This window comes from Pyxicephalus adspersus, chromosome 10, assembly GCF_032062135.1.
Source record: "Pyxicephalus adspersus chromosome 10, UCB_Pads_2.0, whole genome shotgun sequence".
NCBI lineage: Eukaryota > Metazoa > Chordata > Amphibia > Anura > Pyxicephalidae > Pyxicephalus > Pyxicephalus adspersus.
In genome coordinates this window covers 51,022,467-51,040,508 of record NC_092867.1, presented here as the reverse complement: position 1 = coordinate 51,040,508, position 18,042 = coordinate 51,022,467, and the positions used below count along the sequence as shown (strand labels likewise).

At 40.1% G+C, this 18,042-nt stretch overlaps 1 protein-coding gene across 1 annotated transcript in view; it reads right to left on the bottom strand.

The window, feature by feature from the left end:
* Nucleotides 1-18,042, bottom strand: part of SERPING1 (serpin family G member 1) — a 97,724-nt gene that overhangs the window by 37,733 nt on the left and 41,949 nt on the right. Inside the window, exon 2 of the mRNA XM_072424959.1 lies at nucleotides 401-1,085. Coding sequence (XP_072281060.1) covers nucleotides 401-1,085 — 685 coding nt within the window. The remainder of the gene's footprint in view (nucleotides 1-400; nucleotides 1,086-18,042) is intronic.

Below are 18,042 nucleotides of genomic sequence, written 5' to 3'. Positions count from 1 at the left end.
CAGTATAACTTAGGCTAGGATCATCCATAAGCTCAAGTTGAAATGTGAGTTTAGGTCTGCTAAAAATATCCTGCTTGGTTTTAGTCTAACATGACCTAGGGTATTTTTTTTCTATACATTCCTATTTTTAGTAGTGTGCTAAAAATATCCTGCTTGGTTTTAGTTTAACATGACCCAGGGTAGTATTTTCCTATATTCCTATAATTCCATGTATTTATTACCATAAAGCCTATCAATTTACTATATGCAATTACAGGGAACCACAATTAAGCATCTTCCCTCACTTATCAGTATACAGACAATACTAACATCCCTTGATTAGGTCTATTAAATATTTTGTTGTATATAGGAGATTAGCCCTAATGATTTTTTTTCCAGCAATACAGTCTATATATCTTACCTAGCATTAGATGTGATAATGCCAGAGCAACACTAATGGGAGATACTACAATGTTTGGCCTGAAATCCGCTGCTGAGAGTGTTTGGAATAAGTTAAGTGTAAAAGTCATCAGGTCTTTTGCGACCTGAAAAACTGTATCATCCAAATGCCTCTTTGAGCATTCAGGCCACACCATAGAACAAGATTGTGTCCTCTTCTCCTCAGGCACGTCATGTCCTGTAACAACTTTGTCTTCTGTATTTCTTTCTTGCCATTCAGCACCCAAAGTTGGGCTTTCTCTGTGCTTAATCTCTTTAACTTTTGCTTCATAATCAGGATGTTTACTTTTAGGTAATTTAGGCCCATTTGCAACCTGAGGTTCTTGACCCTTTGGGATTCTCTCTTTGGCTCCTGTTTGATTGTATTTACTTGATGACTGTTCCATAGTTTCAGTTTTCTCACTAATCTCTGACTGTATTCTTAATGTCTGTATGTTTTCCGGTGACTTGGTTTCTTTTATACTTGGAGGAACTGTATTTTTTGAGTGTGCATCTGATTGACAACCATTTTGATCCTTTTGTTTTTTCACAGCAGATGGGCTACTTGATAACTTTGTAGAATCAGTATTTGATACAACTGTAGAATCATTGTTTCTTGAAGTAATAGGTATATTTGATATCGGCAGAGAATGGTTAGCATTGGAACCCTGAAGACAAGAAGAAAACATTTCCAAAATATTAGGTTAATTTTTACAATATATAGGTGCCAATCAGCTTTCACCATATTTACATTACAAATATACTTTAAAAAGTATTTAAGTTACTGCTCTTGTCATGTCGCTATGTCTTTATGTGTAAACGATGCCTAATAATGTTCTTTTACACTAGTACAGCTGCAGGAGTGAGTGAAATTACTTTTTCATTAGACTGGTGTTTTTAAGTGAGAGAGAGAGATTTGTTCACTAAGGGGGCATTTAAGGGTTCTTGTGTATTGCCAAGACTATAAATAATAGCAAAAAAGAAGAGAGGAAAAGGCAGGCTTTTTGTGGCAAATTGGTTTTGAGTGTTAAAGGGTTTATTAGTGTGTTTATATTAAACAATGAAATAAAAAAACAGTAAAGGGTGTTTTCTGGTTGGTCCAAATTTCTCTTGGAATCCCTGTCTTTGAACCGGGATGTTGGAGTTTTGCTTCAGGATTTCTTGTTGCATAATCTAGGATCACAAGAATGTATTGGTGTCCCTTGAGCAGACATCACCAGAGGACCTACCAGAACCAATGCAATCCTTTCAAAGGGTACCTTAAAAATATGCAGAGGCAAAAAAGGGCCTTGGTAGTGAGGTGCAGGAAACGTCAACTAACATTCAGGGCAGGACCTGCAATAATGTTTATGGTCTGCAAATACCCCAGGCAAAAAGAACCTCAACAAGCCAGGTGACCCCCAAGTGGGTGCTTGTGTGCCAGGTCATGTACAACCCTGTTGTGTGAGTGAGGTACCATTAGCTGTTTACCTACTTCCCCATTCAATGTGTCTACCTGAAAGAAGAAGGTCAATATTTACAAAAAATAAGAGTAACCATTCCCACCACCCTCTAACTGGGTACCCCATTTATCATTGAGACATTCTCCAAAGCCCCAGCCATAAAGGGAGAACTGTCCAGTTCTAAGGGAGCCATCCTTACAGACGAGTCTTTGACATCCCTTTTGGGGGGTGGCCCCCCACAACTTCCAAAACTGGGGAAAGTCCCGACTCAAAAAAACACCATAGGCTAGGACGCCTGACACACCAACGACATGAAAGGCAGTCCCCTGGTTATTCCCGAATATAACTAGTGTAACTTTTGGCCAGTTCTTGACATCCCCAATACACTGTCTATACACTGAACAGCAATAGGTTGTCCCCTCTGTTGTTTATGGTTATGCATAGTGGCATTAACCAGAGTGACCAGACTTAGCCATCTGAACAACATCAGGTATGGAGAGATATGATGCTCGGGCAAAAAAGACATTTGAACGGGCTATATCACACTCCATTGGAGTAACAGCTAAGGGATATTTACCTGCCATGTGGCTCAGTCCCCTACACTGCCAGAAAGTAGGTTGTCTCAGCGATTTCTGTGGTGTTGTTCCAGAAGGTCTGACTATCTTGATTGGTTTCTGACTAGGAGAGGTTTCCCAGGTTGTTGTATATTTCCCTGTTGCCCCTGGTAACCAACTCTTGGGTACTGCAGTCTCTGGATGCTCGTTACTTGCTAGGTGGCCCTCCACCACCAGGTAACGATCAATCATTTCTACTAACTGAACAAACAAGCTGTCAGGAAGCGGTCCATAGCAACGCTATCTACAATTTGTGGCGCTGAGTGTGTTTCAGGCTGTAGCCACTTGCAGAGGTGACAGGGATCATGCATTTGGGATTACTCAGGTTTGTATGCCCAGCGATAAACTCTTTGGGCCCAACCAACCATGGTGACACCCAGGCAGCAAGGGATTTCTAGTTTTAGCTGTTCATAACCCTAGATAGCCTCTGGGGCCAAATCAAAATATGTTTTCTGCAATTCACCTGACAGCAATGCTGCAATTGTGCCCAGCCACTGTGCCTTGGCCAGTCTTCTCTGAGGCCAGTGCACTCAAAGGTGTAGAGGAAGGCTTCCACATGTCATGTGGGGTCATTTTCTGCAATGATTACCCTGAAGTTGCCCATGGCAATGCCCAGGCCCTCCAGGCCTTGTAGGAATAACCACTGCAAAACTTCCCTTAAAGTTTGCCGCCGCTGTTTAGCGCTGCTGTCACCTCAGCCTGGGCATGTCTCTCCCTTTCAGCTGCCATTACTTCTACCTGGGCATTAAGTAGATGTACTAGCTCCTGCTGTCTAGTATTGAATATTGTTTGCTGTGCTGTGAGGCCTCTTGATGCCTGGTGTTTGTTTCCTGCTTTACAGCCTTGGTCTCCTGTTGGGTTGTGGTTAAATGTGCATCGCCAGGTCTTCCATCCTCCCAAATGGTTTGCAGTTAGCTGTACTGACTCTCTTGGTTCAACTTTGCTGCCACTCTCTGTGTCCGCCTGCAGCAGATATTTTACCCACATCAAATTCCAAACACCAAATTTTAGCTGCCTAAGGTGCTCACACAGGAGATCGCAAAGCAGCTGCCAGGTTAACAGGAAAATGACAGGCCAACAACACTGATGAATGAGGGATGTCTTTGGAAACGAACTGGTGGATCCTTTTGGACTACAGTCATTCGGTATTGTGTGTATGGTTGTGTACTGATCGTGGATTAAAATATGCAAGCACAGCGAATGAACGTTTGTTGCAACACACCACTACACAATAAATATATTATATATATGTTTGTGTGTGTATTCTTATAGTACATAATTATTTTTACTGTCTTTCTCCTTCTGCATAACTTTGCGGTGCTGTTTTATGTCCTTCTCCCTCTGCATCACTTTCCAGCAATGTTCTTTTCCCATGCTGTCCTATTTTCTGTTCCTCAATGTTCTATAAAATTTATCTTGCTTTTAACAATAAATGAAATACAAGATGCAAATATTACAAAAGTAGAATTTTTTTTTTAACAAAATGAAAAAAAAAAACACAAAATAAAAAAAAAAAACAAACCAAAGTATGTACATAGATATATTACATTACTATTCAAATTTGTCTCTTTTGAGAGCCATCAGCTCTCGATCTGCAGCCCTCAGCACCTCTGACAATTGTGGTGAATAATCTCAGCAAAAACAATGAAGAAACATTACAGAATTTGTAAAACAAGCATATCTTGCATATTTTGGTAATAAACTGGGGGACCAAGATAAGTATTGGACTCCCCATATGGTATGCATAATGCATATGCTTGTGTGGAGTGTCTACCTCAGTGGTAAAATGGAAAACTGAAAAGTTTGAAACTTGGTGTACCTATAGTATGGCTAGAGCCCAAAAATCATCATAATGATTGTTATTTTTGTGCTGTGAATGTAAAAGGTTTCAATCGTTACAAGAAAAACAAATAGGAATACCCTGATTTGGAATCAGCAAGACAACCTGTGCTGTTAGTGGAGGCTGTAGAAGCTCTACACAGTGCTGAAAAAACCCGAATTTTTCCTCCCATTGACTTTAATGGTGTTCGAATTCGATGTTCGACCACCCGAATTTTTTTGCTATATTGGAGCGAATAGCTGCCGAATCGAATAGTGAGCTATTCGACCAACACTAGTAATCACAAAATAAAGTGAGAAAAGAACAAAGACAAACAGGCTTGATGGGGGGTGAGATGGCGAGCAGACTGCAGATACTGGAGGTTCTTATGATTAGTAAAAATTGTGATTTTGTGGAGGGAATCCTCCAAGAGGTATCACCACTCTTTCAGAGCTAGTTGGATAGCTAGCAGTTCTCTGTCTCCAAATGAATAGATCTTTTATGCTGGGGAAAACTTCTTGAAAAAGAACGCACATGGTCATCTGTCACCAGCAGAAGTCGGGAAGAGGATTGCTCCCACTCCAACAGAGGAGGCATCAACCTCGACGATGGATAGTTTGGGACATTTGGCCTAATAAGTGCTGGAACGGAAAGAAAAGCCTGTTTGAGGGCATGGAAAGCAAGAAAAGCCTCAGAGGGACAGTCCCTAGGATTTGCATCCTTCCATGTCAGAGCGGTGATAGGAGCAACCAGCATGGAATAATTCCTAATAAATTGCCTGTAATAGTTGGTAAATCCTAAAAAGGGTTAGGTAGCCTTAAGGCTGCAGGGTAGTGGCCGGTTGGAAATAGCTGCAACCTTGTCAGGTTCCATGGAGAAGACCCTCTTTGGAAACAATGTAGCCCAGAAAGGGCACCTGGGGGAATTCAAATAAGCACTTCTCTGCCTTTGCATACAGTCTATTGTGACGGAGCCGTTGTGGGACTAAACGGACATGCTCTCTGTGAGTGAGGCAAGTCAGGGGAAAAAACTAAATGCCATCCAGCTAAACCACAACACAGGTATATAAAAGATCACAAAACACCTCCCATCCTATTGTGTGTAAATTCTCCCACCTACTAGATTGTAGGCCCTTCGGGGCGGGTCCTCTCCTCCTGTATCACTGTCTGTATTTCCCTGTCATTTGCAACCCCGATTTAACGTACAGCAGTGCGTAATATGTTGGCCCTTTATAAATCCAGTTTATTAATAATAATATTAACTCACAAAGTGCTGAAAAAGAGCGGGGCATAGCAGAGACTGAAGGGCATCACAAGGTACTCATAGCGGCTAAATGCTGTTTTCCATTCATCCCCTTTCCTTGACCTGAATTACATTATATGCACCTTGGAGGTCTAGTTTTCTACTATCACATTAGGTTTTTTGTCTACCGCCTATATTAATGCGATTACTGTAGAGTGGATTTGTATATGCTATTCATTTACACGCAAGAAAGTGTGGTTAGAGGTTGTGCGCTATATTACTTAGTTAATAAGCAAAATTTATTTTTCTACTTACACACATATTTCCTTTCTTTTAGATCATGTCTGGCTCTGCTGTTTCTTGTCTTAAATGCCTAAAAAACCCTGATTAATTTTGTTATATCTGTGGCAGATTCACCAATTCCTGTCAAAGGGTGAACATCAGCACATTTGTAGAGCAAGCCTATTTGGCATATTTTTAAAGTTAAACTTGTTGATCAAGATAAGTCTTGGGCCCCTCATAAGGTGTGCAAACAGTGTGTCGAGGGTGTATAGATGTGGACAAAGGGAACACGTGATAAGATGCCATTTGGTATACCTATGGTTTGGCGGGAGCCAGGAGATCATTTCAGTGACTGTTACTTTTGTATAGTGAAAACTTATTATTATAATAAAAATCTTATTATACTTAAAGGATAAAACAAGAAAAATATATGTAACATAGAGTATCCTAGTCTACCATCGGCTATACGCCCAGGGGCTCATTTAAACGAAATCCCAGTGCAGGTTTTCATTACACTACCCTCTCTTGAAGAACATGATTATGATGATCTAGGTGACAACAATGATAAAGAGTTTGAAACTGAAGAGGACTTACGTGCCAAATCACTCAACTCATGCTGATCGAAAAAACCTTCAGAACTCCTAGCATCAAGACTCCGAAGAAAAACTTACTTGAAAAAGGAACGAAGGTATCATACTTTCGAACCAAAGAAATTGCATTTCTGCAGTACTTTAGAACTGACAGTGGCCTTGTGTATTGCCATTACATACCTGGTTTTATGGAGGAATTGGGAATTCCAATCTAAAACTCAACTGAATGGCAACTATTCGATAGCTCAAAGCGGAGCTTAAAGTGTGTCCTCCTTGACAATGGCAAAATATTTGGTTCAGTCCCTATTGGCAATTCAGTTTCTCTTTGCGAAGAATATGCAGACATAAAGAAAGTAATTGAGTTGTTGCAATACAACCAACACAATTGGTCATCTGTGTTGATCCTAAAATGGTATGCTTCCTTCTTGGTCAGCAACGCAAATTCACCAGGTATCCCTGTTATTTGTGCATGTGGGACAGCAAAGCTCATGAGAGACATTGGGTGGAAAGGAATTGGCCTCCAAGATCTGCCCTAAAACCAGGTGATCCAAACATTCTACATGAGCCACTTGTTGATAGAAAGAATATTATATTCCTGCCTCTGCACATGATACTGGGTCTGAAGAAGCAGTTCGTTAAAGCTTTGCCAACTGAAGGAGACTGTTTCAAGTACCTCATTTTGGTATTTCCTAGCCTGTCATTTGAAAAAATAAAGGCTGGTGTGTTTCATGGTCCACAGATTTGGCAGCTCATCAAAGATGAACATTTCATCAGGACAATGTCAGAAGTCGAAAAGAATGCTTGGTTATCATTCAAAGCCATTGTCAAGGACTTTCTTGAAAACACACAAGCAAATAATGACACACACATTGTCCAGAAACTCTTGGAGAGCTACAAAATGCTTGGTTGCAATATGAGCATCAAGGTGCATTTTCTGCATAGCCATCTTTCTAACTTTCTGGAAAACCTTGGTGCGGTCAGTGATGAGCAAGGTGAACGATTCCACCAAGAAGGTCATGGAAGGATGGTATTGGTAGATGGGATGTACATATGATGGCTGACTATTGTTGGAGCATTTTGTTTTCCACATAATGAGTTTTGTGTATTTTGACTGGATAATATGTACCTGATGTGGTGATTATGCTAGGGGATAAATAAAATAGATCAGTGTGGATATTGAGAGGACCACAATTAAGATATGGTAAAGGCACAAGGTATTGGATGGTAATGCAGATTTTGGTTACACAATGCAAATGCAAAGGAATTTTTGGAATCATTATCACTTATCACGAGATGAGAGGATTAAATAAAGAGAAGTTGTATATAGGTATTAACATGGAAGAAATTATGTGAGCTATAGAGTATAGTAAAGCACAATACAAAAATAATTGATATGTTGAAATATATTTATTCACTAGGAGATGTGATATTTTATAAAGTGGACAGTTTGTATGTTTGTTTTTAATTGGATCAATCAAGGAATGGGGCAGTTGTTAAGGTAGTAACCAGGAGGAAGACCAAATTTTCTATGATCTTTACTTTAAAGCTTAATTACCCAGGTATATTTTGTTTTAGAAATAGAGAAAAGATGGGCTTTTTTAGGGCACAGAGTGTTTTTCATTAAACAATAAACTTTATTTCAATCGAAACACCTAGGAATCATCACCCAAATGCCCTTAAAGAGCCTTACAAAGGCGGTTCTATTCCTAACCATAGGACTAGCCCTTATTGTAAGGTAAATATCCCACAATATATACTACCAAAAGAATTATGCTAATATTGGTAAAAACCTACATTAAACAATAATATTTCCGCTGTTCATCCCCTTTACCCTCCCTCTTCTCATCCCTAGTTGCTTTTTCTAAGCACTATGGCTTTTATAACTCAATCACTTCACAAGTAGTATGAGAACAACTGACCTCCACAGAAAAGATTTCAGCAATACTACCAAGTAAACGTTATTAGCATCAATCTGATTACTCTAAGACCAATTATACTGTTATAAATATTTGATATCTGGCCTCTCTTATTACCTACAACTCAAAAGGGCTTCTTGCTTTTTACCAAGAGAATAGATGAAAAGGCATATGGCAGAGAGAGGTGACCGAATAGTGTTCAGGACAAACGTTCGTCAGCAAAATGACTGTTTATGAGCATGTACTTTTTGTATCTCTCAGAACCGTGATTTCTTCTACTATCTTTTAAATGACTGGATCTAGCGTCTGTACAATATTAGTCAATTATCTTTGCAGTCAAAATAATCGTTGACAGATATCTGGAGGGAAATGAATCCATCATCCAGGGACTACACCTCTTTTTCGGTGGCTCATGATCAGTACTCCCGTATTGATCATTTTTTTCTTCACCCTCAGTTGATCCCCATGGTGGATAAGGCTCGCATTCTGTTCACTCATTGGTCGGACTATGACCTGATAGTGATTAGAGGTGAGCGAATTTCTCGAAAATTCGATTAGGCCGGTTTCCAGAATTATTCAAAAAGATTTGCTTCGATCCGAATTTATTCACGGCGAATCGTGTTAAAAAACATCTATTTCTGGCATGCAGAGAGCCTTGATAGTGGTGTAGAACACTGTGCCTTGCAGTAACACGCATGGGGAGTCTGCTGTGGTAGTGAAATAATACTGTGAGTCAGTATGACATGCAGTTGACAAGTGTCTCTATTAGAATCACTGCACACTTCACTTTTTTGGGCAGTCATGGGGCCAAAACTGACCAAATAACTCAAGTATGAACTCAGCCTTACAGGTCCATGTTAGCTGATTCCACAAAGATGTCTACAGAACCTGTTCTATTAAACGCTTATACAAGTGAAGCCCCCAGACAGGGTGGAGAGGGTGTCAGCACTTGGTTTGTGTTGACGTCACTGATTTTTTTGCCCTTCCTCTGATCCACCATAACAATAACCCACAAAAAACAGATCCTGCCTGTGGAGCATATGCCTTCACTCGGTCAGCATTTGCTCAATAGTCCATCAGTATTGCTAATGCCAAAAAAAAACAGGGCATCAGGCGGAGACCACAGAGTGGCACAATGACAGAGTCTGGAGTTGGCGACAGCATCAGGAGGCTACAGAGTGGCACAATGACGGAGTGTGGAGGTGGCAGCAGCATGAGTCGGCCACAGAGTGGCACAATGACAGAGTCTGGATAATTTTTTTGTAAAAACAAACAGATTGTTTCTCGGTTTACATTGGGAAGTGTCTGGGGGACCCCATACACCTTGTCCGAGTAACTCAAAAGTTTCAGCCTCTGAATTTTAAACCTTCCCGCCACTCCTTCCCAGACCTGACAACTCCGCGCACAATCCACCATAAAATGCTCCATAGACTCTTCTTGGGACAACCTAAAGTCCAATTCCTATCAGTTACAAATTTTACATTTCCCCTAACAAGCATTTTACTGTGCAAGGACAACCAGGTGACATCAAACACCTTTGCAGGTAATCTATGGCCATTCAGATATTTCAAACTTTCCTGCAGAGCCGACGTGACACAGTCTATGAGTGCCAGGGAGAGCAGAAGTAAGACCTGCAGATATTATGGTAGAGCTGTTTTCTTGTGCTGTTCTCCAGGTATGACTTCTCTATTCCCCATTTCCTCAGGGATTTCAGACCTGAGCGCAGGTATAGTGGAAGGTGACAATGAGACCATCTCCCCCTCTTTAGTGTATTTCCCTTTAACCAGCATTCTGCAAAGGGCTCTATCCAGGCTCTGACGCTGCTTACCCACATGGGACGGACATGGGTGTCCAGGCTTCCAAAACTCACTTTCAGGAACAAGGAGTCAAAAAATAGCCCCGGATTCAGCATGCCCAAACCCCCTTCTCTTCTCTGCAGGTAAGTCACTCCTCTTTTTATTAGGTTTAACCTATTCCCCCACAAAAGCTGGAAAAACAAACTAAACAGTCTAGCAGATAGGCTATCAGGCAATGGAAAGACCACAGACACTGAGAAATACAGGGGCCAGGTAGGTCTTTAACATCGCCACCCTTTCTCTATAGGTCAGCTTGAAATGTTTCCAACGTTGAACTTTTACGTTCCCAGCTTCTAATTTTTTCCTCACAGTTTATTCTAGAATTGTCGTCTCTATCAAATATAACCCCTAAGATCTTGATTTAGCTTGAGGCTATCGTGAACTGTGCCAGATGAAAGCCAGGATCACCTTGCAAGGTCCAGAGAGCTTTGCTTTTCTCCAGGTTGATCAGTGACCCTGAAGCTTGGGAGTAATTTCTTATAGCTGCAGATAACATGGCAGCCTCACGAGGAGTGGATATCACAGCAGTCACATCATCAGCATATGCTACCATAGTCAGAGGAGGGCTATTGGGAATTATCACCCCCTGGAATCCACATTCCTGCAAAGATCTCAGAAAAGGATCGATAGCAAAGACGTACAAAACTGGACTCAAGGGGCAACCTTGTCTCACTGGAGTCTTTTCCCACGTATAGTTACCTCTAACATCAGACATCTACCCATTGATATTTCTGTCAATCTATGGATTATTACATCCCTTGTATTAAAAAGAATGGCAACCCCTGCATAAGGCTCGGCAGCCAGGGACCAAAACGAGGGTCCGGTCTGCCACTCGGCCTCCGCATCACGTAATGACTTCACCGAGGACAGGCGAGTCTCCTGCAGGAAAAACACATCTGCATCCAGGTATCCCAGGTGTTCATATACTGCATGCCTACTTCTTTTAATTTTTATACTGTTCACATTACTGGAAACAATACTTATACAATGCTTCTTGATCCACAAGTACCAGCCCGGATGCTTGCCTGCAGTTTTGGAGCCCTGATGAACATATTCTGCCTTGTTTGGGTCACAACAACTTGCCAATATCACCCTCAAGATTTGCCCTTCATTTGCCTCCAACCAAGCCATAGCCTAAAGAATGACTCTACCCTGTCTATGCACCAGCGAGGATTTGAGTATAGTGATTGGATGACTTCCGTGGTAACATATGGGAACGTCTTGCCAAAGAAATATATAATAGCTCTAGTTTTTGCTTATCTGATATGCATATTACTCAAGATATGTTAACTTCTTGTTTGATTGCTGTCTCCACTCCAGTAAGCATACTGCTTGGAGTCTTTAGCAATATCTACAATGACACTGATGTTACTGAAAGTGATATACGTTTATCCCATAACCAGTATAACTTTTGCAACAACTGTAGAACCTATGATTCCTCAAAAAAAATTAATAATATTACCCAGGGAGACGTATGTTACCATATGACATGTAACCCCTCTGAAAAACACCACTGTAGGATGACAGTGCTACAGAGAATCACTCAGCTCCCTCAAGTTATGTATGCCCAAGAACCTGAAGCTGTCTATTTGTATGTAAAGGAACAGAGCTTTGAGGTCAAGTAGTTATCCTTTTTTAAAGGATAAAAAGAGGGAATGTAAGGAGCTGAGGAATTTTGCTGATTCTTGTAGTTAATTATTTTTGTGCTTTTGTTATGTTTTGTAGATGATTGAATTATGTTGAAACTAGTTGTACTCTTCTTATCAGTAAACCTGCGTCCACTTCCCCCCTTTTTGCCTTGAAACTCTTCCTTTCCTCCCTACTGCCATATATCTGTTACTTTGACAAAAATATATTGTTCTAGGAGAACCATAAGAAAATCTGTTATGTCTCCTAATTGTCTGTAGTCATTGAACTGTTATATAAACTGTGTGCAAACAATAAAGTTTTGAGAGTAATCTAACCACACATTAAATTGCATGTGTTTCACTCTACCAGCGCTGTAAGAAGAAGAAGCTATTAGAAAGAGGGAAATATTGATCCGGGATCAATAGGTAATCACAAAACCACCCCCCCGGTGTCTCAGACAGCTTTCCAGGCTGTTTTATAAATTTAATCTCCTGAGATCCAGAGATTGGCCCCATAAATTGGTCATGCGTCTATTATATTATTGGCAGATCTAAACATCTTGTTTAGATGAAATGTCATTGGTGCCTAAACTATTTCTTGCTGAAAAATAATCCCACCAAAGTTGCTCTCCAGAATGCTTTGGATAGATCATTTGTAGACAAATTATGCAACGCGCACAGCTTTTTCAGCTTATCATCATTATCTAAGGCTCCCTCAGTGCAGCATTACTGCCAAGTAGTGGACCTTTGTAACCAACTTAGATAATTTGACTTAGATAAAGTTGAACAATCCCTTTTTATATCTCAGACAAATGTACTAACATAAGGGGAATAAGTCAGATTCCTTACTGGTGCAACAAGTTAGAGAATGAGTGGCCACTTCTATGTTGTTAGCGCATTAGCAGTAAAGAGGTCCTGGCCACTATATTGAATCTGCAAGTCCGGATGGCTTCTCTATAAACTATTATAAATAGTGGCAATAGTTACCATGTATGGTGCCACACATGGTACCACTTTTTAACAGCTTTCTGAAGGGATCCCTGATCCCTCAGTCAATGCTCCATTCTTACATCTCAGTATTCCCTAATCCAGGTAGAGATCCCCAAACTCTGGCTAGCTACCACCCAATAGCGCTACTCAACTCTGACCTGAAAATCTTCACCTGAATGTTAGCAACCCGATTGGGAACATACCTGTCCATAATAATACATAAAGACCAAGTTGGGTTCATTGTGGTGCGCCAGGATAGAGAGAACATAAGACACACCATTGATATAATCAAAGCACTTAACAAAATGGACAGAGGGGTGGTAATTTAAGGTTTGGACGCCGAGAAGACATTTGATCAGCTTAGCTGGCCCTTCATAATGTAGACTTTACAGTGGGTGGGGGTACAGGGCCCCTTCTTGGATGCAGTCTCAGCTTTTTACTCATATGCTACGGTGAAAGTACAACTCCCCCATTTTAGCTCCTCCCCATTTACCATCCAATCCCATCAGAACCAAAACCTTTATTATATCACTTTATGCAGATGATCTGCTTGTGACGTTACTAATCCACTCATTACATTGCCTAACCTATGAAGGGTCTTGGATGAGTATGGCAACCTCTCAGGCTACAAAATCAATCACGCTAAAACTGAAGTGCTTTCTATTAACCTGCCCCCAAATTTGGTACGTATCTTCAATCCACCTATCCATAAAACTGGACTCAAATATTTGGGGATGTATCTGACTCCACAATAATTCTCTCAACAAATGCAACTATGTCTCGCTCTTTAACTAATCTCAACTCTCAAAATCTTAACCATTCTAAATGGAAGACCCTCCCAGTGTCCTTTTTTGGACTTATAGCCCTGATTTGCTACACTGCTGGTAGTTATCCCATCCTCCGGGCTTAAACAGCTGCAGGCATGGGTGATCAATTTCATCTGGGGCTATAAGAGGCATTGCCCCTGATTCATCAAGCAGAATCGGATTATCGGTCGCGCATTCGTATTAGCGATCCGGAATCGTACGCGGTCGCGCTATTCAGCAACGGAAAAAGCTCGCGCACGGAGCCGCGCTTATCCGACAGCTTTTTACTGGCGATATTGGCAGATTCGCGCTCCCTATTGTGAAGGCTGGAATCCGGCTGGTAGTGAGGCGAGTGTACGCGCATTCTCAAGTCCGGACCGCGGTAATCCACGATCGCTGGCTGCGCGTACGTTCGCGCTTCCAGCGAGCGCGGATTTCATTGATGAATCAGGGGCATTGTCTCGCTTCATAGTAATAGAGGTCTGGGTGTCCCAGAATTCTTTAAATGTTTTTATGCCACCAAATTGAAACATCTAGTCTCCTGGTCTACCCTGCAGTCATTAAAATCGCTGAACTAAATGGAAAAATATAACTACTATGGAGTTATTTGTGTCAGGCATAAGATTCAACCCTCTTAGCCTCTATACAGTTTACCAAGCGTATATGGCAATGCTGTAAATATATCACCTGACCTCCATGGCCTCCCTACTTACTTCTGGTCAGCTGTACACCTGGTTAGGCCCTGGCAAGCTAGCTCGCTCTTCCATTTTAGGCAGATAGCAGAAATTTAAAGTCCCAAATATGTCCCTCTATAGTTACTTTCAGATCATACACTACGCCCAGTCACTGGAAAACTTTGGTTTTTCCTGCTCTAACCTCCTTGAGAGGTTATGCGTGGGGGGACCCCCAAAGGAGCTTGATATCTGAGATATATTAAATACTTCAAACTAAATCAATTACCCCCATTGTTTCTTACATGCAAAATGGGAAAACATTATAGGTAGGGAACTTCCTTAAAACCTGTCATATGGCAGCAGGCTGGGCTTGCTCTGTGTCTGGTGATGAAAGTCTCCAGTCCCGCTGGTACAATGTACTTGATGGTACACAATATAGGTTGCTAAACTTATTAGTGCTAAGCCATCTGCACTGCTATCTTTCTCATTGCACAGACTGACACATTCCATAAAGCTCTCACTGTTCACTATTCGCTTGCACTGATGGTGTTCGTTTCTTTAATTCTTTTGTATTTTTTTTACCTGTGTAGATTTGTATGTTCCTTTTTTCGTTTTAATTGGTTGTCTGTTTTAACTTACTAATTTTTTAATAAAAATACATTTATAAAAAAAATATATATATTCTGACACAAAATGTATACATTATAAATTGAATATACTGTTCTTTACGTTGGGTAGATATCACATTGAGGCCTTTCTCATGTGGTATACTACTATACAATGCTTCGCTATCTAGAGCAACTAATACAGTGTTTGTAGACACTACAAGACCCTCAACAGTTTTCAAAAGTTCAATAGTATCTTAAAGGTGCAGTAAGTGGGAAGACTTGATACTAATGGTCCCAGGTATGTATCAACTAGCTTTAGATGAGATTGATTATCAAATAAAATAGGGCATCGTGTTGACTTGCATACTTCCTAGGAAGAGCAAAAAATGTCATAATATGGCAGAACTTGTTATTATTCATTTACTAAGAAAGTCAGTTCTGAATAGAATTGATTAAAGGTCTCCATTGGAATGAGGCAATACCATTCTGTCTTTTTAGGAATCAGCATGCACATAATTACATATTATCCTCTTTTCATAAGGACAATATTACTGCCCATATCAGTGAGTTTATTCAGCAATTTAACCATTTTGTTGAAGGTCTTGCAACAAATGTAAAAATATGGGTGTCTGTGGAAAATTGGGGAATTTGATTTAACACCAACATTTAGGATTTGGAGAATTGTCTCAGGTTTTGATTCATGTACAGTTAGGTTTAAGATTGTAGAGGATTCATTTTCCTCCAGTAATTGTATTTCAAATAATTTTATTGGTTTTTAAGGGATTTTACAACAAATATAGGGATGGTGGGGAAAAATGAACAATTACCAGCCATAGAGATGAACATTTACTATATCTCGGAATACAGTAAGAGGGATTATTATAACACATTGACCCTGTCAGATCTGTACAGAGAAACAAAGATACATCAGTATCCTCCTCAACATACATGTCTTTTATGTAAAATAGGATAAATTAATAATTTTTCATAACTATTTAAATTTCACAATAGAATGAATCATACCAACATTTCCCTATAGGGAAAATGAAAAATAAGAAATAAAACAATGTTCAACTGAACACAAGTGATGTGACATAACTAAATAGGAAGAGGGGGTAAGGGTTGTAGTAAAGAGGAAGTAAGGAAGGGGGTAAAGCGGGGTTCCTCTCTTGGAATCTACACTGAGATATAGGAAATCCCCCCATGAATTGTGGAATCCCCTAATGAAATCTACACTAAGATTTAATTAGTTTTTAGTAAATTCTATTGGTATATTGGAGGCTTTTTAGTAGCAAGCTATTGTTATGCAGGGTGCAGGAAAAATGTTTGAAATTAAGAGAGCCATTGGTCTTGGTAATGTTTCGTCCAGTCTAGAGAATACTGCCATTTCAAGACGCTTTGATAGGTCTGTCTGAGAGACCGAGTAGATAAGATTGTGGATTCTTATTCAGAACCGTTGGACCCATGGACAGCGACAACAACCCCTTTACCAAAGAGGTGAGATGCTCAAGTTTACCGTAAAAGGAGCATAGATTAGTTAGGTTCTATGAGGGAGGTGTTGAGGGATATGGACAAAGCGGAGCTTGTAATGCTCTGCCACTCATGGGCTTCCCATTCCAACAGGGTTAAATATACCAATGAAATTATTCCTTTTGCTTCCAAATTAGCAGAGCATGACCTTTCAAATACTATACTCTAGAATGGAGAGTGGGGGGGGGGCTAGCTCCTTTAAGTTAAGATTTTAGAAATTATCTTATTTGCAAAGATCTGAACATTTCTGAGTGCTTATTCTGTAATGTTGAGACACAATATTGTTGCCATCCAGAAGCCTCTGATACAAAAAAAAAAACCTTTATTTAGCCACCTCTCAATTTGTGAAGAATGTAAGTTGTAGTTCTTTCTCTGGCCTTCCTAAATTACCAGTGCAAATGATAAAGACGGGAATAAGATTACAGGCCGTTTATTGGCTGTGATCCACATTAGCGCCTCTATTGGTATTGACGGACATGATAGGGCTTCCAGAGCAGTCCATTGTAGTCTTCCCAATATAACCTGTCAAAAGCCTTGTGTAAGTAAATAGAAAGCAACATGGCTTCTCTATTCTGACCACCATCCCAGTTCCCCATGATAGCTGAGAATCAAAACTATGGTTCTTCTAGTTTGGTCTAGGGCCTGAGGGTGACGCAAAAATCCTACTTGACCTGGATGTATATTGTGATCAAGAAAGGCAATAAGTCAGTTGGTTAACTCTTTAGTCATATTATTAAGATTGCAATTGATCAGGGAAACGGGTCTGTAGTTTCCATCTCTGCATGATCTTTGCCTGGGTATTAAGCTAATAGGGAAGTTATTATCCACTTTTGGGACCAAGTTGCTCTTTTTTTTAATTTATTTTATTATTTTTACTTGATTTTGTGTTTCAAACTTTATTATACTTAATTATATATTATAATTATTAATTATTATATTAATTATACTTTATTATACTCAATTATACTTATTATACTGTTATATTATACTGTGAAATAAATTTTCATGAAAAACAATGTACCGCTTTTTGACATAAATCCAGACAGAAATGTACCGCTAGGGAGGCTAAAATGAGGTGTTCTGGGTTGGTAACTGGAGATAAAGAAAAGGCGGATTTACTAAACACTTTTTTTTAGCTCTGTGTACACAAAGAAAAGTAGCAGAGCGCAAGTCCAAATTAATAATAGCAATGTAACTGCCTTAAATGGTTCACAATGGCTCATATTGATATGATTGAGAAACAGTTGGGCAAAGTTAAGGTTGACAAAGCTGAGCTTGGTTATTTCAAAGTCATTATTTCTAATTTTTAGAGACTCTTTAATCACTGGCATGGTACCGATGGATTGGGAAAGACCAATGTGTCATTACCAGTTAACTGCAGACTGGTTAGTTTAATGTCCACAGTTGGAAAGATCCTAGAGAGTTTGATAAGGAACCACACAGAGGCGTTTCTGCTAGAAAATAAAAAAGGAAAAAAAGTTTAAGCTCCAGATAAGGGAGGGTTTTTTCACTGTAAGGTCAGTGAAAATGTGGGTTCGGCTCCCTCAGGAAGTAGTTTCAGAAACTACTATAGATTACTTTAACCCCCTAAGGGGTGTTCCCGAGTGTGACTCGGGGCCGGAAAAATT